The sequence below is a fragment of the Rattus rattus genome, chromosome 15, assembly GCF_011064425.1.
Source record: "Rattus rattus isolate New Zealand chromosome 15, Rrattus_CSIRO_v1, whole genome shotgun sequence".
Classification (NCBI taxonomy): Eukaryota; Metazoa; Chordata; class Mammalia; order Rodentia; family Muridae; genus Rattus; species Rattus rattus.
Window position 1 is genome coordinate 51323133 of NC_046168.1, and position 27203 is coordinate 51350335.

At 40.7% G+C, this 27203-nt stretch overlaps 1 protein-coding gene across 2 annotated transcripts in view; it reads left to right on the top strand.

Moving 5' to 3' along the window:
• Atp9b (ATPase phospholipid transporting 9B (putative)) overlaps nucleotides 1–27203 on the top strand; it is a 188400-nt gene that overhangs the window by 15517 nt on the left and 145680 nt on the right. For both annotated transcript variants that reach the window (XM_032885744.1, XM_032885745.1), the window contains exons 3-4: nucleotides 3847–3997; nucleotides 6622–6735. In XM_032885744.1, coding sequence (XP_032741635.1) covers nucleotides 3847–3997; nucleotides 6622–6735 — 265 coding nt within the window. The remainder of the gene's footprint in view (nucleotides 1–3846; nucleotides 3998–6621; nucleotides 6736–27203) is intronic.

The window sequence follows — 27203 nt, forward strand, 5'->3', positions numbered from 1 at the left end:
TGGAGATTTGGGAAGTTTTCTGCTGTACTATATTAAATACCCTGTCTATTCCATTCAGCTTTACTTCTGCTCTTTCTTTAGCTCCATGAATTCTCAGGTGTGGCTTGTTGAATGCATCAGACTTCGTGGAAGTAGTGTTCCCGCTCCTTACTTTTCCTTTTATGTTGTCTTAGTATTGCTTTTGTGACTTTGTCCTTACTCTCTGAAATGTGTTACTGCTGATGTCTGCTGTGGACTTTATTTGGCTGACCATTTCTTTTATGTCAGTTATTTCTGTTTGATTGTTTTTCAGTGTTTCAGTCTTGTTAATATTTTCCTCCATATTTTGAGCATATTTATTGTTGTGTTTACTTTGGAGATTTTCTTATTAATTCATGTATGTTTGATTTGATCATTAGTTGGTCTGAACAATAAGACTAAATTCTTTCTTAGACATTTCAGCAGCTCTCTAGTTTTGGACTCCCTTCTATGGGAGTTGGTTGGTTGGTGATAGGTCTGGGTGGTGGATATGCCATATTTTTTGTTTAACTTTGTCTTGATTTGTGACTGTTGGAGTGAGTTTATTTTGATATCTTCTTCCAAGCCTTTGGGATATTCTCTTTCCTATGAGTCTTCCTAGAGGAATATATGCATGAAGTTCATCTAAGGGGACTGATGACACTTGGTGTTGATTATAGGATGGGTTGATGAAGTGGTCTTCTCTTGGCTGTGTGCCAATAGGACCATGTGGACACCTAATACCATGGTGACCAGATAGGATGAAAACCTGGGTCACCCTTTGCATTCTATGTGCAAAGATACATATGTGCTCGATACAAGCTATAGAACTTCTGGTCCAAATGACATCTGTCTTCTCTCTGAGCATGATGGTTAGAGGCGGAGTCATAAAGTAACCTCTGGGGCCATAGTAGTACAGATAGTAGTTCCTTCAGTGGCCACTAGCACCTCAGAGATGAGAATCTCATACCCATAATGACCTCAGAGACTCCCTGGATCCAATGCTTCAGACTCCCAGGGGACCCTGAGCACACTGGAGCCAAAGCCCCGATCCTACACTGATCTCTGAAACCACTGGAATGAATTCCTGGTTGCAGGATAGTGTTTGGCCTAGGCCTGAGCACTGGTTTTCTCTGATTCCACTAAGGCTACATACATTAGTAAACAAATTTTCTCATTTTTCCTCTTTGACAACTTTTGTTTTTAAGTGGAATATATAGCCGTTTTACATTTTATATGTATATGGAGCTTTCTCCTTGGAAAATACAAAGAATATATTTGAAAATGTATATGTCAACAGCAAAAGGACCCAGGTTTAAGAATATTGAAACAGCTCAATAAAATCTGTAGATGTACTTATAAAGTACTTTATGTGAATAGATTGTGATCCTACAGAAGCAGCCACTAGAACCATCTGTGCTAGGTTGATAATCAGTGGATATGACATTAATGCACGTTTCATTGCCTTATGGGATGTGTACATTCTTGTTTGCTGGGGGAATCCTATAACAGTCATGTATTTAGCATCATCTTGGACCAAATTCTTTATTGCTTATATATTTTCAGTTTTAAATGTTTGTTACTTTGTTTGCAAAAATCAGACATTCTTATATTTTGAATTATTGCAGCTACTTATGGTGGTTCTCACAGCAAGTGTATAAAATTTAATTTCAGGAAGAAGTTTTTAATGATTATTTCAATACAATTAGATTGTTAGAATTATTCCTGGTTCTCAAAGGCCTCTGCACATTGAATAAAACCTTTGGGTGCTGTAGCATGGGGAATTTCTCATCTTGTAAGATGAAATGAATATTATGTTGTTTTGGTCATGGTAATCAAAGATACTTGCTATTAGGTACAATAGTCTAACTTGTAGGAGATAATGTGATAGATGGTCTATATTTTGGTGACTAATTATAAATAAGAATTTAGAAGATAGATTCTTGACATGTAAATATAGTTTATTTAATGCTAGAACAGTGCTTTGATTGTAGACAAATTTGTGAAAAGCAGATTCTAAAACATTTCAAGGGAAAGTGTCATTTGTATTATTGGATTTACTTACTAGGGTTGGCAGCATAAAGCACTGTGTATGTCTAAAAGTGTTGTTAGGATACTAGAATTGTTAATAAAGAAATACCCAGTTTTTCTTCTAGAGACTTCTCTTTCATTGTTCCTTTTATTTTTAGTGTTTTCTGATCTTTTGGTTACATAACTTTGTCCTAAAAACCTCCCCATAGTTTTTGGATTTCTGCTTTTCTTCTAACCTCTGCAAGTCAGCAGGGTTCACGCACACAGGTTTTGTGGTGAGACTCAGGGTCTCACATTGTGGCACACATTGGCTGGAAGCTCACTGTGCTGCACAGTCTTCCTGTCTCAGCCTCCAAAGTGCTAGGGTTACAAGTGTCACTCACCACACCCAGCTCCTAGAGTAGTTTTTTAAAATTTTATTTATTTTTAGTTTATGTGCATTGGTGTTTTGCCTGTGTGTATGTCTATGTGAGGTGTCAGATCCTCTGGAACTGAAATTACAGACAGTTGTGAGCTGCCATGTGGGTGCTAGAAATTAAATCTGGGTCCTCTGGAAAACCATCCATTGCTCTTAACTGCTGGGCCATCTCCCCAGTCCTATTAGAGTATTTTTTTTTTTTTAATATTTTTGAGGTTTATGCTTTTTCCTCTGAGCATTGGACTCACCTAACTCTTCTGGTGGAATTTATGGTTGATATGAATAGGTGGGATTTGAGGAGGTTTCAGTCTTTGCACACCTCTAGCCTGCTAGGAGCGTATGTGTTCAGTTCTATGCAGTAGTGTGGGACTTGACACTTGACACTCTAACACTTACTTAATTTTGTCTGTGCACCATGACAAAACTAGCAATAATACATTTCCTAAATTTGCAATGTCTTTTTTAAATGCTCAGCTTTGTATATTTACTGTTTTAACTAAATCTGTCTTTGTTTATTTATATATCAGATTAATTATTTGTAGCACATCAAAATTTTGTAATACAATGCATTCCTGAGGAATTACTGTTGAATTATGAAAGTGGGAAAGAAGCGTTTTTTATAAGTAGCTGTATTCACTTTGAGGTTCCTGACCCATAGTTAGTTTGTCCTGTTGGTGGTATTCTATAGGACTCACTATAATAATGGGAGCTTTTAGATCTTTTATGTCCCATGGAAGCTAGCTGAAGATCTGAGTTGTCAATTTTAATTATTTAAAATTAACGTACCTGTCTATGGCTACTAGATTGTGTATTGGATAGTGTCAGCGTGGGGTCTTATTGTATCAGAGTCAATGTTCAAGAATGGTGACTTTCCAAGGACACTATTAGAAGACCTACAGAGTCAGCTAACCTGGGCCACCAGCCAGGGAACATGCAGGTGCTGGGCCTAGGTCCTCTAATGTGTGTAGCAGATGTGCAGCTTGGTCTTTATGTGGGTCCCCTAACAAGTGGACTGCAAGGTTGGGCCTCAGTGGCAGAGGATGTGCCTAGTCTTGCTGGGACTAGATGTCCCAGGATGGGATGGTACCCAAGGGGGGCTCCCCCTTCTGTGAGGAAAAGAGGAGGGGGCTATGGGAGGAGGGATTTGTATGGGTGGGACTGGGAGGAGAGGACTGAGGGGTGCTGTGATTGACATGTAAAGTGAATAAAAAAAATTAGGATTGAAAAAGGATGGTGACTTTGTAATAGAATGTTCAAAGGCATAGGGTAATGATAGGTCAGCATTAGACAGATTAATGTTCAGGGAATATAGACAATATTAACAATCATATTCTAAATATGTAAACTTAGTTTAGACCTTTCAAAAAGCATAGAGTATATGTATCTTTTGTTTTATGCAGTTGCTGTGATTGGCTGATAAATGTTTGTCAAAGGAAGAAAGAACTAAAAGCTCGAACAGTATGGCTTGGATGTCCAGAGAAGTGTGAAGAAAAACATCCTAGGAACTCTATCAAAAATCAGAAATACAATGTATTTACCTTTATACCTGGGGTAAGATGTTTGCATCTTCAATATCAGTTGATGTCCCAGACTTTTGCTTCTGAAGACACTGTAGAAACTGCTTGTTGATATCACTGTTTGACAGTTTCACACCTTTCCATTTCTTGGTTCGGTCAATACTTAAGAAAATGCATAATGTTATTATTGCTTTCAGTTCTTGATAAACATTTACGTTTATGAAACATTTACGAATATAAAAGTATAGAAATAGTAAAGAACAGGTAAACCAGTTTTAATCCTGAGGACACTTGAACTTTGTTTGGAGGGAAAATTAGAATAAATGTTGAAGTTTGCCAAGGAATTTCACAAAGGAAGTATACAATTTGTTCGTAGTAACTACACGTCTCTGGATTTATAGACACCTTTTTATATTAAACTGTTAACCTCATGCCTTATTACATTGCTAACTCATTAGTTACCTGTAATTGAGTATATTGTTAAATACTGAAGGTTAAATATCTTATTTTTGGGGCTGGGATTTAGCTCAGTGGTAGAGCGCTTACCTAGGAAGCGCAAGGCCCTGGGTTCGGTCCCCAGCTCGGAAAAAAAAAAAAATCTTATTTTTATCTTGTTTCTAATACTTTTAATTAAATTATAAAATTGTTTATCAGGAGTTTGGAATGATGGATTAATTTTTGCTTTCTATATGTCATTTCCTATTTTAATAAGTTCATACTTTATGAGTATAAAGGTAGCCGATGTGGATTATCAGTCTTTTTATTTTACAGGAATTTGTTTTCTTTCTAATCAATGATTCTTAGAAATTAACATGGCTGATCTGTACAAAAGAATTCAATCATGTATCTTACATTTCCATAACAAAAATGTTGGCATAGTTTAGCTGTTAGTTCTTACTCTATTTTGTAAGAAGAGCTCTTTATTATGTAGAATAAAAGTTTCTTTACCTTTTATGTTTAATAAACTAATTACAGTGAATTTCTTTTGGATCATAATGGTCCTCCCAACTCTAGGTCCCTAACCACTCACTAATAGGCTTGATCTCCATAATCAACAGAGCAGTCTTTTATTAGTACAACAAAATGTAAACTGTCTTTCAGTGAGATATTCCCATCTCTTTTTGAACAAAGTCACTGCCTCTCCTTAAGTGTAAATTATTGAATACCAGTGTCTGAGAATGATGCATGGTCCTAACGGCTACCAAGGTCAGTGAGTGTAAAGTATCGGTCATAGTTAAGGCCAGGAGCAGAACTCAGCTTTGCTGAGTGTGAGTTCCCAGCCGTTGGCTGCGTTCTGAGGACACCTGTTGATGGCTCTGCACAGTGCCTGGTTACTGTGTGCACGGCTTCCTTCCTCATCACGTCTCTGAAATTAGTCTTTTCATCTAAAACGGAGTATTTCAGAAACATTTAGTAATTACACAGTAGGAATTCTATGCCATTTTTAGCACAAATGGCAATTTCTGAATTGCTAATAGATATAATTTGTGCTGAGATTTTATAGAAATTGCTGAAGAAAAAGAGCTTTCTTTCCTGCTGAGATTAATTTATGAAATAATTCAAAACATTTTTAGACAGCAATTGAGCATGATTATGGATATAAACATATTGAGTGTAGCTGTTTTGTTACACACAGAATTGTGTGATGATGCAGGTACTTCAGTCTCTGCAAACTGGTTCTAGTCTTTAAGCCAACAGAAACCATTTAACCCATCGATCTCTTGTTGAAATTGCTGTCTGTCACCTCGCACAAGGAGTGGCTCCGAGGAGCTTTTGATTTACAGCTTACAACTCTGTAAGCCTAACTGAAAGCAGACTGCTTTGAATTACTTCTTCTTTTCTGTTTTCTTTTTTTATGTTGGTTTGGTGGTGTTGTTGTTTCTTGTTTGTTTTTTGTTTTTGATAGTCTCTTTATGTAGTCCTGTCTGTCCTAGAACTTACTATGTAGGCCCGACTGGCCTTGAGATCCTCCTGCCTCTGCCTCCCCAGAACTCGGATTAAAGGCACATAATGTTATTGCTTGTTCTTAACTCCAATAGATTATTTTTAATTTTTTTTCTTTTTTGCAATGGTGTGATTAAACCTAGGGCCTCAGTATGCTGGCCTGGGCCAGTGTTCTGTCACTGAGCTGTTATCTTTAGCTGTTACCTTCTGGAGAAGACTCACTCTATGTGAGTAAACAAGCAAACAAACCTTTCTAGTTTTAACAATCTTAAAATTATTAAATGATGAAATTTATTTCCTATTTGGAAATATTGTGAAAAATCAAGCACTGAAAGACACTAAAGAGTGCATGTGTCCTTTTCCCCCTGAAAACTGTCGGTTTACATGGTTTCTTGGTAGTGGGTTCTATTTTGAGATCAGTCAAGTATCATGTAGTCATACTTGAATCCATTAACTCGTTTAATACATATTTGTAAAGCTCAGTGTTTGTACTAAAAAAGCTCACTATTACATCCTAGGTGTATGTATGTTTGTATCTACACACACACACACACACACGCGCGTATGTATATGTCAGAATTAATTTACTTAATATGATTAATTAATCATATTTTTACTGATGGAAATGTGTTTGCATGTTGTGCTGAGTTTAATTGATTAAAGTGTTAATACATTTTTTGAAGGGTTTGTACTAATTTCTTTATTCCCTTTTAGGTTTTGTATGAACAATTCAAGTTTTTCTTGAATCTCTATTTTCTGGTAGTGTCCTGCTCACAGTTTGTACCAGCATTGAAAATTGGCTACCTCTACACCTACTGGGCTCCTCTGGTAAAGTACTTCTATAGCTCTGTTGCGTTTTAATACTTAGTATATAACTTTAATATTGAGGTGTTTGGGGTAAGTTGGCTGGCTTTGACATTGGTTAAAGCACATGCTGAGTTTAGTGACTGAGCTCCCAAGTCCTGTGGGTGTTGTCTGTGCACTGCCTGCAGAGCTGCAGCTGCGCATGGCCCTCCTGCCTGGCGCCTCTGCATCCTGACGGGGAAGCAGTAGCCTGCTTGTGGATGCTGGGAATGGCGCTGGTTGGATCTGTCAAGTTACTCTCCTGCCATTTGCCTGATGGTGACTTCTGAGGTATTTGACTGCAGGATTTGCCAACCATATGGTGTTTTTGAAAGGCTGGTAATGGTACACCTCTGTTACATACATTCTGTCTTTGTAGTTTTATGATTTGTTGGTTATTTTGGTTGCTCTTTTTTGTTGTTAGACCAGTGGTTCTTAACCTGTGGGTCATGACCCCTTTGGTGTCAAATGACCCTTTTACAGGGGTTGCCTAAGACCATTGGAAAACATATTTACATTTTGATTCATAACAGTAGCAAAATTGCAGTTATAAAGTAGCAACAAAAATGATTTCATGTCTGGGTCATAACAACATGAGGAATGTATTAAAGGGTTGCAGCACTAGGGAGGCTGAGAACCACTAGGTTAGGTAACTAGAGGCAGTACAGCAGGTAAGGTTCCCTCTGCGTGAGTGCTCACACCTCCCTAACGTGACCTTCAGGATTGAAGGTCCAAGGATTTGTTCTTGAGCTGGTCCATGCTGCCTCATGTATGTCCCTTTCTTAACCAGAGACTTCCTAGTAAGGCATAGACCTGAAATGACAGTGGGACCTTTGTTCCAGGTCAGGCTTAGCGCTCATCATTAGTAGAGTCATACTGAGGTGTTGTTAATGACTGCTAGCCCACAAAGCCATAAGGGTAGGGTAGACTCGAGGAGTGCCGGCAACATTCCATAATTGTATGGAATATAAACACAAAGTTCCTGAATCAATGCGTGCACATTTCCCTTGACGGAAGTTAGGCTCAAGGAGACATTGGCATAGATCTGGGAGCAGAAGTGACATACGACACACCTCCACTGTAGCATGGCAGTCTGTCTGGGCCAGCATTTGCTGGGTTGTCAGTGTATATGGAAGACTTTTAAAATGAGTTTACTCTGTTGAAGGGATTTAGTCTTTAGAGGTGTGGTAATTGGTAAGACAAAAGAATGTTTAGTATTATTTTTGAGTAAGTTTTAAAATAGAACTACAAAGAAAGTAGAAAGGAGCCCACAAGAGGGGGCAGAGAGGTGTTTAGGAATGTGGAGAGAACAGTGGGACACATACAAAGGCATGAGAGCAGAAAGGAAGCATAGAGGTGTACAGGGCAGCATAGAGGATGATGAGAGCCCTGGAGGAAAAGAAGACAGTGCTAATGAACAATTTGAAGTGTGTAGGGTGAACATACAGCCCTTCTACCAGGTCCTCTGTATCCAGCACTAGTGTAGGCAATGTGATGTAACGGTGAGCAGCGCTAGTGTAGGCAATGTGATGCAGCGGGGAGCAGTGCTAGACAAAGCCTACCTTATCGACCTTTGGTTGTCAGGGAGAGGACGGCCAGGAGACAGATACACAGGGCTAGGTTTCCTAGTCATGGCTGAAAGGAAGAAACTAGAAAACAGAGTCAAGGGTAGAGGAAGATAGGGTAGGTTTAGGTAAGATGGGTCAGGGAAGGTGTTTTGGAGGGAGTGGTAATTATATACAAGATAGTTGGCCTTATACAGAACAGAAAAAGCGTTTCAGGCAGGAGGAACAGTAGTGTGAGTAACACACTCCAGGGCATGAGCATGCCATCCTGCAGGAGAGTGTGGGTGGGAGGACACAGTGGTTGGAAAGACTTTGGGGGTAGTCTAGGGCCTGACCATGTGACTTACTACAGCGGAACACTATGGATAAGGAGACAGTACTTGAGATGGGAGAGAACATCGCGAGTAGAATGGGGGTGGGGTGGGGTGGATTTTGCTGTGGATGAATGTGAACCAGTGTGCCTGCTTATGCAGAAAGTAGAAGAGTAGCTTCAGGTAAGTGGCTGCGATGGTTGAATGTTGATTGGCAACTTGGTTGGATTGCTGTATGCCCGGGAGGTCAGGAAAACACATGCACTTGTGAATAATTAGACTTAGATCAAGGAGGCTCTGGTCTAGAGTTGCTCTGCTTTCTCTGCTGTGATGGACTGACACCATGAGCTAAAATACAGAAGCAAACAAGTCTTTCCCTGAGTTGTGCTGAGGGGATGTGCTCACAGAGGTGTGAAGAGAGGTACTGTTCTTCCACTCTCTAGAGGTGTCTTTAGAACTGAATGTAAGGTTGTAATTTTCTGCATTTCTTAGTAACTTTAAGGACTCAGGGACATATCATTAAAATAGTATGCACTATTTATTGTCTTGCATTTTAAAAAACCATTTTATAAAAGCTACCTTACTTTGCAACACGTTTTTCTGACCAACACAGGCTTATGGAATAGGGCATGTTTGCACATGTGTGTGTATCTGCCCCATCTTTCATTTCTCTATTCTTTTAGAATAAGATTACACCATATCCATGTCTTTTCTCTTGCTAGGTTGTTTCTAAATTTTGTGAAGAGAGATTGTTGTAAGTAATAATGTGTTTATTCATAACTCCTTATGTGCATTTGGAAAACAGTATGTATGCTACACACTTATAAGGAGTTTATTTTAGACATTTTATTGATTTATTTTTGAGACAGGTCTCACTATGTAGGGCTATGTGTCCTGTCACTTATTATGTAGACTGGTCTCAAATTCACAGAGCTCTGCCTGCCTCGCTCTCCCAGTGCTAAGAGTAAAGGTACACTACCATGTCCCATGTCTGGGTTTTTTTTTTTTTTTTTTTTTTTTTTTTTTTTTTTTTTTTACTTTTTGAAGGCAGTATAACATTAAAGAAAATTTTACAACAGGAAAAGTATTTGCTAATACTAAAAACAGCTATATTTATGATTTTAATGTGTTTATTTCTCGCTTCTTTTTCTATAGTTTTGCTTACCATTTAAATATTATTTGTAGTTTGAGTTAAATTTTATTTTAATTTAAGCAATGGTAGTCTGAGAATACAAATTCTTAAAAATCTGAAGCAAGGTATATTCAGTTATATTTTGATTTTACCCTTTGCTTTTATTATTAACTCTGGTTCCACTATTTTTTTAAACATTAATTTATTTTTTGTTGACTAAGTTTCATTTTGTATCCTTGGCTCTTCTGGGACTCCCTACACACTATGTTGGCCTCAACTCATAGAGATCTGTCTGCATCTGTCTTACAGTGGTTTCCTCCAGGTTTTAAGCAAAAAGGAAATAACCTTTTATTTGGATACTTAATGAAGAATTCTATTTGATATTTTCATAAAGTTGGTTACTTTAGCCATGGTTGGAATGAATGTGTGTGTGTGTACATGCGCGATACTTTTATTATTATACTGAATTCACAAATAAAGACCTTGCACAGCTAGACTAAGGAAGTTAATCACTCAAGCAGATGTCTAGTCCCAAACTCTACATCTCAGTGGAATATAGAGTAGACATTCTAAAACCATGGGACTTAGCTAGGGTTTTGCATTTTAATTAGAATTTTATGCACTTACTCATTGACCTAGACCAAACAGTCTATTCTTCAGTGACAACTAAGGGTCATAGGTAGGAGATCAGAAGATACAAAAGGTAGAAAAGCTAGGGTCAGAAGGTCTTACACAAGTCTTACACAAGCTATGTCTTAGGCAAAACAAGTTTATTAAGAGTCACACATCGGTCCCAGCTCCGAAAAAAAAAAAAGAAAAAAAAAAAAAAGAGTCACACATACACAATTTGCAAGAGAAAAATGGAACACAGAAGAAAGCTGTCGCACGATGAGATGAAGTTCGTAGGAAGCTAATCAGACAGTGTTGCACAAAGGTAGCACAGGTTATCTCAAGAACACTTACAGACTTAGCACAGCTCTCAAGACTGATAACCAGAGCGCCTTAGAGTTGGAAGAGTTAGAGTCTCAGGATCTAGAGTCTCGGTTAGCTTTGAACTCAGTGCAATCCTGGTTGTGCCAGGTATATTCCTGGTTTTAGAGAGCAATCTGTTCTTTTTCAGTACCCAGGGACTCAGGGAAAGCCCAATGCTCAACATCACCACAAAAACAAACACCGCTCCCATCCATGACAGCTGAAATAGGAAACCATAAACTTTGACTTCTTGTGAGATGCTGCTGCTGCTGCTGCTGCTGCTGCTGCTGCTGCTGCTGCTGCTGCTGCTGCTACTTCCTCCTCCTCTTCTTCCTCCTCCCTCTTCCTCTTCCTCCTCCTCCCTCCTCTGCTGCTGCTGCTGCTACTTCCTCCTCTTCTTCTTCCTCCTCCCTCTTCCTCCTCCTCCCTCCTCCTCCTCTTCCTCCTCCCTCCTCTTTCTCCCCCCCTTCTCTCCCCTCCCCTCCTCCATTGACTTCTTGTGCAGTTCCTGTGTCCTTTGACTCCATTTTGTCCTTTATCACCTGGTTTTACCTCCTTTTGGTCTTTCTAAGTGTTCTGCTCTACCCACACTCACATCTGTTCGTGTGTGTGTGTGTGTGTGTGTGTGTACACACATACACATTACAGGTTTGGATCTACATATAAGAGAGAACATGATTTTTTTCTGAATGTGGGTTACCTTGCTTAATACTATACAAGTCTGTTCATTTTCTGTTAATTTTATGGTTTCTTTCTTTTTTTTTTTTTTTTTACAGCTGAGTAACTATTTTTTAAAATGTCTACCATCCCTATTTATTAGGGAAATGCTCTTAAAACTACTTTGAGATACCACCTCTCTTAAAAAAGGATGGTTATAATCAAGAAATATGTCAACAAATATTGGAGAGGCTATGGGGAAAGACACCCTTACTCACTGCTGTTAGAAGTGCAAATTAATGCACATGACCATTATGGAAATCATTTTGGAGGTTCCTAGAAAATGATAAATGGAACTATAATGGGACCCAACTATTTCACTCCTGGGCATATAGTCATAGAAGTCCATAGCCTATCATAGAGGTATTTGCACATCCATGTTTATTGCTGTTTTATTTATGATAGCAATGAAATGAAACCAATCAAGGTGCTTGTCAACAGGTGAATTTATAGAAAATATGGAACATAGAAAATGGAGTAATAATCAGCTGTAAAACTTAATTAAGAAGATTGAATCCACAGATATTTGTAGATCTTTTTATTAAAATAAAATTTAAAAATCTTAACCAGAAAACTGAAATATAGCATCTACAATCTGTATATATACATCTTTTAAAAACACAGTGTCCAGGGCACATTTTCTTTATACACATATTTACATTTTGATATCTTTTCTCTGCTTGCTCTTATGATTGGTCACGTTGCTCAGAGAAAGATGTCAATTAGCATTTCTAGATTTCTCTTATCTGAAAGCCACTAAAACATAAAACCATCGTAAAGCTGCTGCTCATAGAACTGAGTCTGTTGTCACTGCTTCATAGTCAGTGAATCACTGAGAGTGTAATATCCCTCTGCTTTGTGACTAACTTGGGAAGTTTAAGTTTTATTTATGAACACTGGTGTTTTGCCTGCATGTGTAGCTATAGATCAGAATAGGGCATTGGATCCCCTTTTGCCATGTATGTGCTGTGCGTCAAACCCATGTCCTCTGAAAGAGCAACTGGTGCTCTTAATTGCTTGGTCCATCTCTCTTGTACCCTGCAAACTGCAGTACTCTCAAAACTAGGATTATTCTCATTGATGCTGTTCATTAGCTTGATCTCTTGTGCTCCCATATGCCCAGAAACATGAAATGAAAATAAAGTGATTTTTTTTAAACATTCTGGGTCAGAGTAAAAATTATTTTTAGTTAATGAGAGGGACCAGATCTATACTTACAGAAGAATTATGTATTTGTATACATAAGTTTATATGTGTGTGTTGTATGTATTTGTGTGCACGTATGTGGAAACCAGAGGTCAGGTTTGGGTGTCTTTCTCTTCTGATTCTGGTCCTCATGGAGTCTTTGGTGAGCAAAGTACGTCTGTCATGGTTGACTAGGCTTCCTTGGAGTGGATACACAGCAATGCAATAGCTGAGCATGTGGTAGGTTACTTTACACACCCTTGGGCTGCTTTTGCAGTAGCTGGGCTTGTTAGGTTAGCAGTATATGAGGATCCCTTTTGTCCACATCTTTATCAGCATTTGTTTTTGTTTTTTGTTCTCCTCTTTGAGAGTAGATGTTTTTCCCCCTACATAATGTATCCTGATTATGATTTCCTTTCCTTCTACAACACCCAGCTCTTTCCTACCTGCCCTCCCATCCAGATTCACCCACTTTCTGCCTCTCATTTGAAAACTCACCGGGAGATGGTGGTGCACACCTTTAATCCCAGCACTCAGGAGGCAGAGGCAGAGAGGTAATGGATCTCTGAGTTCAAGGCCAGCTTGGTCTACAGAGCAAGTTCTAGAACAACTAGGGCTGTTTATAGAGAAAACCTGTCTTGAAAAAACAAAAAAGAAAAAAAGAAAAAAGAAAAGGAAGGAAGGAAGGAAGGAAGGAAGGAAGGAAGGAAGGGAACAGAAAGGAAGGAAGGAAGGAAGACAGAAAGGAAGGAAGGAAGGAAGGAAGGGAGGAAGGGAGGAAGGAAGGGAGGAAGGGAGGAAGGAAGGGAGGAAGGAAGGGAGGAAGGAAGGAAGGAAGAAAGGAAGGAAGGAAGGAAGGAAGGAAGGAAGGGAGGAGGAAAGGAAGGAGGAGGAAGGAAGGAAGGAAGGAAGGAGGGAAGGAAGGAAGGAAGGGAGGAAGGAAGGAAGGAAGGAAGGAAGGAGGGAAGGGAAGGAGAGGGAGGAAGGGAGGAAGGAAGGAAGGAAGGAAGGAAGGAAGGAAGGGGGAGGAAGGAAGGAAGGAAGGGAGGAAGGGAGGAAGGAAGGAAGGAAGGGAGGAAGGGAGGGAGGAAGGAAGGAAGGCAGGAAGGAAGGAAGGGAGGAAGGTAGGGAGACAGGAAGGGAGGAAGGAGGGAAGGAAGGAAGGGAAGGAGGAAGGAAGGAAGGAAGGAAGGAAGGGAGGGAGGAAGGAAGGAAGGAAGGAAGGAAGGGAGGAAGGGAGGGAGGAAGGAAGGAAGGGAGGGAGGAAGGAAAGGAGGAAGGGAGGAAGGGAGGAGGGAGGAGGAAGGAAGGAAGGAGGAAGGAAGGGGAGGAGGGAGAGGGAGGAAGGAAGGAGGAAGGAGGGAGGAGGGAGGAAGGGAAGGAAAGGAAGGAAGGGAGGAAGGAGGAGGAAGGGAGGAAGGAAGGAAGAAGGAAGGGAGGAGGAAGGAAGGAGGAAGGAGGGAGGAAGGAAGGAAGGAGGAGGAAGGAGGGAGGAAGGAAGGAAGGAAGGAAGGAAGGAGGAGGAAGGGAAGAAGGGAGGAAGGAGGAAGGGGAAGGAGGAAGAGGAGGAAGGAAAGGAAGGAAGGAGGAAGGAAGGAAGGAAGGAGGAAGGAAGGAAGGAGGAAGGAAGGAGGAAGGAAGGAAGGAGGAAGGAAGGGGAAGGGAGGAAGGAAGGAAGAAGGGAGGAAGGGAGGGAGGAAGGAGGGAGGAAGGAAGGAAGGAAGGAAGGAAGGAAGGAGGAAAGGAGGAAGGAGGGAAGGAGGGAAGGAAGGAAGGAGGAAGGAAGGAAGGAGGAAGGAAGGGAGAAGGAGGAAGGAGGAAGGAAGGAAGGAAGGAAGGAAGGGGAAGGAAGGAGAAGGGAGGAAGGAAGGAAAGGAAGGAGGAAGGAAGGAAAGGAAGGAAGGAGGAAGGAAGGAAGGAAGGAAGAGGAAGGAGGAAGGAAGGAGGAAGGAAAGGAAGGAGGAAGGAAGGAAAGGAAGGAGGAAGGAAGGAGGAAGGAGGAAGGAAGGAAGGGAGGGAGGAAGAAACAGGTGTCTATGAAATGGTAATAAAATATAATAAGATAAAACAAAAACTAACATGATAGTTTGGACCACACAGACAGAAGGGAAAGAACCTAGAAGGAGGCACAAGAAACTCAGATTTCTTCATATGCTTGGGAATCTCATACAAACAGTAACACACACACCCACCCCACCCCACCCCACACTCCCCCACAGACACCCTGAAAATAAAAAATAACCTCCAGGGACACCCTTGAGTTCGTTTTTCCTTAGCCACCCACTGCTGGGCAGGCAGCTGCCTGTAAGAGCACTTTGTTTCCCCAGGGAGACTCAGTGGGAGGGAACTAAATTTTCATTTGTAAGTGGTTCTCAGTTGGGATGGGGGCGTGTGTGTCCACGGCTCCTTTCAGCTCTAGAGCTACAACTGGGTCAGGCTCAGTGGCTGATGCCTCAGCATATGAGTTCATATGTGCATTGTGCCTGTTCATGTAGAGGGCCTTATTTCCTTTGGTGTCCTCCTCCCCTCTGGTACTTACACTCTTTCTGCCTTTTCTTCTTGGTACTCCCTGAGCCCTTGGGGGAGGAAGGAGGTTGGGAATTTGGTGGAGACATCCTGTTTAGGGCTGAATATTCCAAGATTTCTCACTACATAAACGTCTGCTTGTGGGTCTCTGATTTGTGCTTCTCTGATGATGACTTTCGGTAGGCGCTAATCTGTGAGTGCAGCAGCAGAATGTTTGTTTGTTCAGAACAGTAGTAGTTGGTTTCATGCTAGGTCTGTGGGCTGTATAGACGCTGGTTTTTGGTCATCCAAGCACTGTCGGATATGGTCTCCATCTTGTGGAGTGGTCCTTAAGACAAAGCAGAAATTGGTTGGCTACTCTCACAGACTTTGTGCCACCATTGTGCCAGCATACCCCGCAGGCAGAGTGCTATCATTGATCAGAGGGTTTGTAGCTGGATTGATGTTCAGATTTCTCTTTCGATAGCCTGTGGAATACTTTCTTTACCAAGCACACTAGCACAGCGAGGAGAAGACTATGTAGGTAGGTACCAGCAATGGGGACTTTGTATCAGGTTGTGTAAAACAATCTATAATTTTGGCAGCAGCCTGGGTTGTTTGGGGATTCCCAGGAGATTCATTTGGCCAACAATTCAATTAGATGTAACCTAGTCCCAGTATTGAAAGGATGTCCAGTTGGGGTTTGATCTCCCCCATTATTTGGTGATTTCATTTAGATTACCTGTGTCTGTGTACATATTGTAGGAAGTGTCTACTGTATTAGGCGTCCATACTCCTCAAATGGCTCTTTAGTTTAGCTGTATTCCAGCCCTTGTTCTCGTCCTTCCTCCTCTCTGCTTGATTATCCTGTCCCTCCCCTTCCGTTCATGTTTATCTATTTTACCTCCCTTATCTAGGGGGATCTGTGTCACCACACCCCAGTCCTTTATACCTAGCGTCTGTGGTTCTATGGATAACAGCTCATAACCACATGGAAGTGAATACATACCTGGGTTAGGGTACTTTGCCTTTTTTTCTTGTTTCATTCATTTACCTGCAAATTCTATTCTTTTAAACAGCTGAATAATACTCCATTGCATAAATATGTCACTTTTTAAAAATCCATTCTAATGTTAAGGGACGTCTAGGTGGTTTCCGGTTTCTGGCTGTTATGAATGAAGCCGATGTAAACATAGATGAGCAGGTGTCCTTGTGACACTCGACTGTCACATCCTTTGCTGAAGCATCTTTGAGTATCTGCCCAAGAGTGGTGTATCTGGGTCCATTCCCATCTTCCCGAGGAACCGCCACACTGATTTCCATGATTTCCATACTGGCTGTACAAGTTTACACTCCGAACAGCAGTGAATGAGTGTCCCTCTTACTCCACCCTCACCAGCGTGAGCTGTCGTGTTACCTTATAAGTTCAACTCTTCTGACAGGTGTGAGATGATCAAAGTAGTTTTGATTTGCATTTCCCTGATGTTTCCAGATGTTGAACATTTCTTTAAGTGTTTCTCAGCCTTTGTGTTTCACCTGTTGAAAACTGTTTAGACTGTACCCCATATTTTAACTGAGTTATTTGTTTTCTTGATACCTCATTTCTTAAGTCTTTTATTTATTTTGGATTTCAGTTCTTTACTGGACTTGTCGTTGGTATTTTTACTCTACACTTATCTGTACACTGCTCTACTGAACCTTTTCAGTTTCACGAGGTCCGATTTACTACTTGTTGATCTTAGTGCCTGTGCTAACAGTGTCTGCTCAGAAAGCCCTTTCCTGTGAGTTCCTCACTTTCTCTTCTGTCAGGCTCAGTGTATCTGATTTTATGTTGAAGCCTTTGATCGATTTGGAGTAGATAAATATGGATCTATTTGCATTCTTCTGTATGTAGCAGCCAGTTTGAGCAGCACCATATGCTTGAAGATACTGTCCTTTTTTCAGTGTGTATTTCTGGCTTATCAAGTCAGGTGTCCATAGGTGTGTGGATTATGTCTACATCTTGGAACTTGAATCTTTTTTTGTGCCAATACCATGGTGTTTTTTATTACTATAGATCGATAGTACAACTTGAAACCTGGGATAGCAGTACCTCCCACAGCTGTTTATTATTTAAGATTGTTTCAGCTGTCCTGTTTTTTTTTCCTGTAAAAGTGTGTGTGTGTGTGTGTGTGTTTCTATATGAAGCTGAAAATTGTCCTCTCAAGACCTGTGAAGAATTTTGTTGAGAATTGCATTGAGTCTGCAGATTTGATAGGGTGGCCCATTTTACTATGTTAGTCTTACTGATCTATGAGCATGGGAGATCTTTTTGTCTTCTGTTATCTTCTCCATTTTCTTTCTGTAGCATCTTGAAGTTTTTATCATACAAGTCTGTCACTTGCTTGGTTAGAGTTACCCAGGATATTCTATATTACTTGAGGTTATTGTGAAAGGTGGTGTTTCCCCCACTACTTTCTCTGTTCATTTTTCATTTGTATGTAGGAAGGCTGCTGATTTTTGTGTGTTAATTTTGTATCCTGCTAAGTTTGCTAAAAGTGTTTTTCAGGTATAGGAGTTTCCTAGTAGAATTTTTGGGTCACTTAGGTATCTTATCCTATCATCTGCCAATATGGATATTTTGACTTCTTCTCTTCTAATCTTTATCTCCTTGATCTCCTGAGTTCTCTTACTGCTCTATTTAAGACTTAAATTACTATATTGAGTAGATGTAGAAAGAGTGAACAACCTTGTGTTGTTTTTGACTTTAATGGAACTGCTTTGAGTTTCTCTCCATTTAACTTGCTGTTGGCTATGGGCTTGCTATAAACTGCCTTTATTTTGGTTAGGTGTGCCCTTCACATCCCAAATCTCTTCAGGACTCAAGCGTGTCAGGAAGGGGTGTTGGATCTTATCAGAGGTCCTTGTTTGCTGATGGGATGAGTGTGCACTGTTGCGTCCAGTTTGTTTGTGTGTGGGTTATATGTATCAGCTTACGCATGCCGAGCCATCTTCGCATCTCCGAGATGAAGCCTAGTGATCATGATGGTGATCTTTGTGCTGGTTTGCAAGAATTTTACTGAGAAGTTTGTGCATCTATGTTCATAAGGGAAATTCATCTGTAGTTCTTTTCTTTGTTAGGTCTTTATGTGGTTTAGGTGTCAGGGCAAGTGTGGCCTGGTTAAAAGAATTGGGCAATGTTTCTATTTTGCGGAATAATTTGAGGAGTATTGATGTTAACTCATGTGATAGAAATCAGGGCTGAGACCAGCTGCCTCTTGTTGTTGTTGTTAGGAAACTATTCATGACTGCTTCTGTTTGACGAGGTGTGATAGGTCTGTTTAAGTGCTTATCTGAACTTGATTGAACTTTAGTAAGTGGTATCTATCAAGAAAATCATCCATTTCTTTTAGACTTTCCAGTCTGGTTGAGTACAGGTTTTAATATATATGATTCTCTGGATTTCCTGGGGTTCTGTTGCTATGTTCCTCATTTCTTTTCTCATTTTGTTAATTTGGATATTCATCCTCTGCTTCCTAGTTAATCTGGATAAGGGTCTGTCCAGCCATACTGGTTTCTACCAATTATTTGTCTCATTGATTCTTTGTTTTTCATCTTTTTTTTTTAAATGGATTTTGCTCCTAAGCTTATTTCTTGCTGTTTTCACTTTGTGGATGTGACTTCTTCTTTTTGTTCTAGAGTGTTTATGTGTTGTTTAGTTACTAGTATGGATTGCTCCAAATTTCTTTTTGTAGGCATTTAGTGCTATGAATTTGCCTGCTAGAACTTCCTTCTTTCGGTTCCATAAATTTGGGTATGATGCGTAGTTTCATTCAATTCCGTAAGGTCTTTAATTTCTTTCTTGATCTATTTTTTTATTCAATAGTTCGTTTTATTTGAATTTACAAGCTTTCTATTCTGGTTTTTGTTGGTATTCATTTTTCCCAGTAACTTATTTACTTTAAATCGCCCCCAGGCCCCTCCTCCTCCAGTCTCCCTTTTCCTGCATCAACTCACTGTAGGCCTAGGCTCATCCTCTGCCACTGAGACCAGACAAAGCAGCCCAGTTAGGGGAACAGGATTCACAGGTAGGCAACAGAGTCACGGACAGCCCTAGCTCTAGTTGTTGGGGCATCCAAGGGAAGGGGAAGACTAAGCTGCTCATCTGCTATGTATGTACACGGAGACCTAGATCCAGCCCATGCATGGTCTTTGGTTGGTGGTTCAGTCTCTGAGAGTCCCCAAGGGTCCATGTTAGTTGACTCTGCTTGTCTTCTTGTGGTGTCCCTATTCCCTCTGGATCCCTTGATCCTCCCCCTAATTCTTTCTCCAGATTCCTTGAGCTCTGTCTAATGTTTGGCAGTGGGTCTGTCTCTGCATCTGTTTCCATTGGCTGCTAGGTAGAGCTCTCAGAGTTATGCAAGGCTCCTGTCTGCAAGTATAACAGAGTTCATTAATAATTGGTTCTTGCCAGTGGGAGGGGCTGGGACAGTCATGGGTGGCCGTTCCCTCAGTCTCTGCTCCATCTTTGGCACTGCTCTTCTTGTAAGTAGGACAGAGTTTGGGTCAGTGGTTTTGTGCATGGGTTGGTTTCCTCATCCCTCTACTGAGAGTCCTGCCTGACTACAGGAGGTGGCCACTTCAGGCTCCATATTCCCCACTGCTAGGAGTCTCGGCTAGAGTCATCCCCATAGACTCCCTGGAGACTCCCCCATCTGTACTGGCACACGCTGAAGTTATCACAGAGAAAGGAGCCTCCCTTGAGGAAATGCCTCCATGAGACTCAGCAATTAGTGATCAATGGGGGAGGAACCAGCCCAGTGTGGGTGATGCCGTCCCTGGGCTGTTAGTCTATAGGAGAGCAAGCTAAGCAAGCCAGGGGAAGCAAGCCAGTAAGAAACATCCCTCCATGGCCTCTGCATCAGCTCCTGCTTCCTGACCTGCCTGAGTTCCAGTCCTGACTTCCTTTGGTGATGAACAGCAATGTGGAAGTGCAAACTCAATAAACCCTTTCCTCCCCACCTTGCTTCTTGGTCATGATGTTTGTGCAGGAATAGAAACCCTGACTAAGACACCCATCCCAGGTCTCTTGGTAAGTCCTAAAGTTACCCCCCAAGTTCCCCCCAACACACACATGCACACACTAATTTCCATTCATTCTTCTGGCCCTCTTTCCCCAGCTCTCCCTATACCTGATCCTACCCCCTTCCCTTCCCCTCCCTTTCTCCTCTCCCACCCCATTTCAGTTTTAATCCATGGTGGTGAAATAGGGTGCGTGATGTTTTTAGTTTTCTTTTATCTGTTGAGCCTTGTTGCTTTGTGAGTATGTGGTCAGTTTTAGGAAAGTTCCATGAGCTGCTGAGAAGGTATATTGATTTGTATTTGGGTACAGTGTTCTATAGACAAATGTTAGGGACATTTGTTTATAACGTCTGCAGGCTTGAGCACTTCTCTGTCTAGTTTTCATCTGGATGACCTGTATTGTAAGAGTAGGGCATTGGTGTCTCCTACTATCGGTGTGGGTAGGTCAGTATGTGATTTATGCTGTAACCATGTTTCGCTTATGAACTCCGGGGCTCTTGTGTTTTGTGTATGCATTTTAGAATTGCAATCTTCTTGAATTTTTTTCCTTAGTGAGTATGTAGTGTTCTTTTCTTTTCTGATTAGTGTTGAAGTCTGTTTTTTCACATGGCTATACCTGCTTAGAATGTCTTTTTCAGTCCTTTTACCCTGAGGTAATATCTGTCCTTGACGTTGTGTTTCTTGGATGAAGCAGAAGGATGGATCCTGCTTTTGCATCCATTCTGTTTGTCAGTAACATTTTATTGAGGAATTGAGACCATAGATGTGGAGGAATATCAGTGAGCAGTCTTTGTTGGTTCCTGTTATTTTGTTGTGGTGTTGGTAGTGGTATATATGAGGGTTTCCCCCTTTGATTTGCTTCTCTGGGATCATTTGTTGGGTGTGATTAGCCTCTTTAAGTTGGAATTTTCTATCTGACGCCTTTTATAGGGCTAGGTTTGTGACACCTAATTTGGTTTTATCATGGATTGTCTGTTTTCTCCATCTAATGCAATTGAAGGTTTTGCTGGGTATAGTCTGGGCTAGCATCTGTGGTCTCTGAGTCTGTAGAACATTTCCAGGCCCTAACGTCTTCATGGAGAAGTCAGTTGTGATTCTAATTAGTCTGTTTTATATTTTACTTGTTTTTTCCTCTTTCAGTTTTTAATATTCTTTCTTTGTTTCGTACATTTCATGTTTTGATAGTTATGTGCTGAGGGGATTTTCCCCCTCATCTAGTCTATTTGGTGTTCTGTGTGTTTCTTATACCCTGATAGGCATCTCCTTCTTTAGGTTAGGACAGATTTCTTATGTGATTTTCTTAAAAATATTTTCTTGCCTTTAACCTGGGTTTCTTTTTCTTTTATTTCTATTATTATTAGATTTGTTTCTTTCATGGTGTAAGGATTTTTTTTTTTTGTAAATTTAACATTTTTTTGACTGAAAAAAATATACCTATTTTTTTCTACTGTGTTTTCAGTACCCAAGATTATCTCTTCTATTTCTTGTATTCCAGTGGTGAGGTTTACCTGCAAGGTTCCTATGTGAATTCCTAAAGTTTTCATTTCCAGATTTTCCTCAGTTTGTTTTTTTTCTTCATTCTTTTTCCACTTCTAGGTCTTGATTTGTTTTATTTAATTGTCTTAGACTGTTTATTTTACATAGATTTCTGTATTTAAAAGAGACTAATGCTTTTTTCTTTTAGTTTTGAAGAAATACAATTTTAGTTTGCATAGGTTTCTTAGAGATGTTTATTCATTTCCTTTTAAGGAGTTCTGTTGTATTTATAAGGGCTGTTTTAGGCATTGTCTTGTGCTTTAGTGCTGCAGCAATGCCCAGGGCCTGCTGGCATAGGGTTGCTGGACTCTGGTGGAGGTGTGCTGTCCACACCGTTAGTCAGCATGTTTTTACACCGATGTTTAGGCATCTGGGTTTGGGAATGATCATGCTTCTAGGTGCTGATAATTGGTTTTGTCTTTGTTGGGTAGGTGTTTGTTACTTGGGTTTCATTGCCTCTCTGGTTCTTAGGTCAGTGTGGTGCCTGCGTGCTGCCTGGTAGATAATTCTTTTGGGATCCTGGGGCCACTGGGGGTTCCAGGTAAAATGTGTTCCTTAGTGTTGGGACCTGACAATTAGGAATAGGAATGTTCTGATTGCCGGGGTGCCAAGGGGGTACACAGGGCACAAGGGGGTAAGCAGGGTGTTCCACCAAGATCTGCTTAGGCCCATGTGACTGGGGACAGAGCTGTGAGGAGAGGTCACATATATAGTCTTCTACAGAACTGGGGACCTGATTGGGGACTTGGTTTAGATCCATGGAGTGAGATGTTCGCCATCTGCAGTTAGCCTTCCTGCTTCTTGGGCTGGAGTCTGTTAACAGTCTTCTTCATGACTGACATTCTCACTAGGATTAGGTGGGGCCTCACTGTAGGTTTAATATGCATTTCTCTGGTGTCTGGTGCGGGTGAGCATTTCTCCAGATGCTTCTTGGCCATTTGTGTTTTGTTTTTGAGACCTGTTTTTATTTTACTGGCCCATTTATCATTTGGGTTGTTTGACTTTTTTGTTTTGTTTCTTTTCTTTGTATATTTTGAAGTTACTGTATTTCTTCCATATAGAATACCTTTTTTTTTTTTTTTTTTTGTCAAGCAGGTAGTCAATGTGGATTAGAATCAGCTTAAGTATCATTTTGTTTTCTTTTTTCAGTCTCTCTTTTTCTTTTATATTTTGTGTGTATGGATGTTTAGAACTGGAGTTACAGGGTGCTATAAGACACTATGTGAGAATAGAATCTTGGTCCTGGAATATTAATATGTAGTCTTAACTCCTGAGTCTTCTCTCCAGCCTCTGAATTTTTCTGTAGATTATATTTTTTTTTTATGAAATTTAAGTCCGTAAGCCTTCCATTCATTTTTCAACTTTTTGTATTAGAAAGTTTAAATATATACAATAAGAACTAGCAAAAGATGAAAGGTATCAAGATCAAAATAAAAATGAGATTCACAGGAAATTGTTAAGTATGTAGAAATTTACAAAAACAGAATACCACAACATTTTCAGTAGAACTACTAATCAAGAGGAAATACACAAGGTAGGGAATTTAAGTTATTCCTAAGAACATAATTTAAAATATTTTCATATTTTGATCAGCTGCTAATAGAATCAATCACGACATTTTAGGTTTTAAATATAGCATAGATAACATTTACTGTGATTTAATTATAGGGTAATTTTCTGTTGAAAGTAATTTTCCCTCGTCACAGGCCCCCTTTCTAGCTTCCTGGCATTTACCCTCCTCACTCCCACGTAGTTTCACTTATGTAAAGACTGAAAAGCTCAGCTACACATAAGAGAGAGAGCGAGAGCGAGAGCGAGAGCGAGAGAGAGAGAGAGAGAGAGAGAGAGAGAGAGAGAGAGCGAGAGAGAGAGCGCAAGAGCTAGCGCTCATGCTTTTTGTCCTTGTAAGCCTGGGTCACCTCAGTTAATGTAATGTTTTCCAATTCTATGAGTTATCTAGCAAGTTGCATATTTATTTTTCTCTGACTGAACAGCATGCACTGTGCTCATGTGGCCACATTTCCCTTGTGCATTCATCTGTTGATGGACATCTAGGCTGAATCCACTTCCGGTTATTTGAATAGAACAGTATTCAGCATGGATGTGGAGGTGTCTGCTGTAGGGTACAGGGCCTTTGGAAGATGCTTGGGAGTTGTGTTTCTAGTTTACTGAGAACCTCCAAACTGATTTCTACATGGCCTTACCGCTTATATCACCAACAGTGGTGAGCGAGTGTTCTGTGCTTACACCCTCTCCAGCATCTGTTGCCGTATATGTTCTTGAGATAGCTGTTCTGACTGGGATGAGAGAGAATCTTGGAGTGGTTTTAATTAGTATTTTTCTGATGTATAAGGATGTTGAACATTTTAAAACTATTTATTGGCTATTTTAGTTTCTCCTCCTGAGAGCTCTCTGTTCAGCGCATCCTATTTTTTATTGGGTTGTTTTATTGTTTAGTTTTCTGAGTTCCTCCTGTGTTCATCGATAAGAACCCTCTACCCCTTCTTTGGAGAAGGTAGGTGCCTCTTCTTGTGATTAGCAGTTTATTTTGCTCTACAGAAACATTTTGATTTCAAGAGGTCCCATTTGTTAATATTTGGCCTTATTTTCTACTACTGGAGCCCTATGAAGTTCTCTCCTGTGCCCATATTTTGAAGTGTTTTCTCTATAGTTTCAGAGATTCAGATTGGATGTTAAAGTTTTTGATCCATTTGATTGGTGTTCATTTTTGGCAGAGTGAAAGATGCAGGTCTCCTTTCAGTCTTCTACATGTCTCTGTCCAGTTTTCCACTGGGAGTTTTTGGCGTCTTTGTTGACGATCAGGTAGCTGTAGCTGCATGAATATATGTCTGGGATGTCTGTTCCCTTGACCCGTGTGTCTGCTTTTTGCCAGCACTGTGATGTTTTTATCACTGTGTCTCACAGTACAATTGAAATCAGGCATAGCAGTATCTACTGGTAATATTTACTGGTGTGTGTGTGTGTGTGTGTGTGTGTGTGTGTGTGTGTGTGTGTGTGTGTTTTGTGTGGTTGTGTGTTGTATGCATTAGTCCATGTGCCATGTGTATGCATGGAGGCCAGAGGAGAATGGTGTCTGTGTTTAGTGCTGTTGCCTTGAGACAGGTTCTCTGAACCAGGAGCAGGTTTGTGGTGAGGGTGGTCAGCCAGCATGCTCCCAGAATGTACCTATTTCTGCTTCCCAGTGCTGGGGTTATAGGGGCCCATAGCCATGCCTGACATTTTACATGGATGCTGGGGATTCAAACCCAGGCCCTCAGGCTTGCAGATGCAGTGCCAGTGCCTCTGGAGCCACCTCTACCTACTGAGCAGCCTCTACCCACTGAGCCATCACTCAGCTGGATTTAGCTCTCTGATGTACTTCTGGTGCTTCCAAGTGAATTTTAAGATTATTTTCTCTTGTCTGTGGAGAATAATGTTCATTGTACTGAGTCTATAGATTGCTTTTGGTAAGATGATCATTTTTACAAATCGATTCTCCCGAATCAGTCAGATTTTAAAACTCATTTTTTTTTTTTTGTGACTGTCTACATTGGATTTGTTGGTGGAAAATGTGCTAGGAACCCTACCATCCAGACATACCAATACCACATACATTGTTAGTGAGGGGGTGAGTTTATTCTTATTCTTTTTTGATTCTGAATATCTTTATCTGTACATTAAAGGTAAAGGGGACATAGATCAGGCTTATCTATGACATTTACTAGAGGCAACTCATTTAGAGAACTTGGAGGATGGGCTGACACATGATAAGGCCTTGAAGAAAAGCCAGTGCTGTTGAGACACATGATTGCCCTGTTTATGAGGAAGACTGCAACCCCTTCCTCTTACCCCCAAAGAAAGAAAGAGAAAGAAAAAGAAAGGCAACAGGCAGGCAGGGCATCGTGACCCAGCCGGTGTCCAGGTTTGTTGGCAGGCTCATGCTGCTGTTTCAGGGTGACCTTATTTCCTAATAGCTGTTGCGTGTGTGCTTTAGGCTTTCATAGGAAACGGTCCCGAAGCCAGCATCTCTGCCTGGTCTCAGTAGAGAATGGGAAAGAGGGAAGACCCAGCTACTCTTCTGTTGACTTGTTTCTCTAGATCTCTCATCCTTGGTTAGTCTGTCATGATCAGCCCAGGACTCAGAACAGACACATGGAGAGGCACATTGATTGGAGACCCTGGGAGTGAAGAAGGAGACAGTGGAACCTGCCCATGTTTTGTAGCATCATTTCTGCCCGTGGCAGGCATGAGGTATTTGTAAGGCTCCCTGGCCAACCTCACTGCTAGATATGATAATACTGATTGATGCTCTTGGCTTTTGCTGACCCATACATTACTCAGTTCACCCTTCTTTTAGAACTGTGTTATGAAGCACAGTTCCAGCATTCCTTGCCTATGACAGGTTCACTCTCCTCTCGAGAGTCTTTGATTCTTGTTTTCAGAAATTGGCCTTGCCCTCCTAATCCTACTCCTTTAACAATCCTCCATTAGAAGGCCACTGACTTCAGTTTTTAGAAGCACTGGGAAGTAGCACGTTTTGTTTTTCTTCTAGCTTATAATATGATTCACTTGTTAAAATTAGAGTAAATTTTGTTGTCTTTAAGACAGAGATTTAGAAGTTTGAAAGTTAGGGTCACCTGGGGAATTCGGAAAAATACCCATGCTGGGAACCTGCTGTGTGGAGATCAAAAGTAGCAGAATGCACTTCGGGTAGGACCTGAGCACGGCTACCGTGCAGAACCTTTTCAGGTGACTTTAATATGTCCTCCTTTAAAATACTGTCTACAGTGTGAGATATGTGCTTTTATCCTGCTGCCTTTCAAAGTGAGCCAGCTATGAGTAGAACTCCAAGAAATCACCCTATACCATGGCCTGTGTATTCACAGGTACATGATAGTGAATGTTGCCCTACCTGGGAATAGCTGCACAGAAGTGCATTCTCCGGATTCAGAGATGTGTACAGTTCATGTTATACACATGTAACTGTGAATGAGCATAGATGTCCTTGCAGTGGTATTGTCCCACCATCCATAATATGCTAAAATAATACTGGTATGTGTTAACCACTGATGTCATTGAATTAAAACAATTCATTTTCATATATACTGGGATTCCTGATTCTTTCCCCTTTGGGATACTGTTCTAGATTAAGAGTGTGTGTGTGTGTGTGTGTGTGTGTGTGTGTGTGTGTGTGTGTGTGTGTGTGTGGGGGCTCTTTGGAGTAAATAAGAAAAATTTTTAGACAAAAATCTCATACCATTTCCCATACCAGAATCACATGATAAAACTCATTGTATAGTCCAGGCTGTCCCCAGGATCCTGGCAATTGTCCTGCCTCAACATTCTGAGTATTGAGAGTACAAGCATAAGCTGCAATCCTTCGGCAATTTTCTTAAAGTTGTTTTTTTCTTCTTTGGTTGGGAGGAGCAGGTTATTCTGTTCCTTTGGTGGTTCATACTTTTTGTTGCT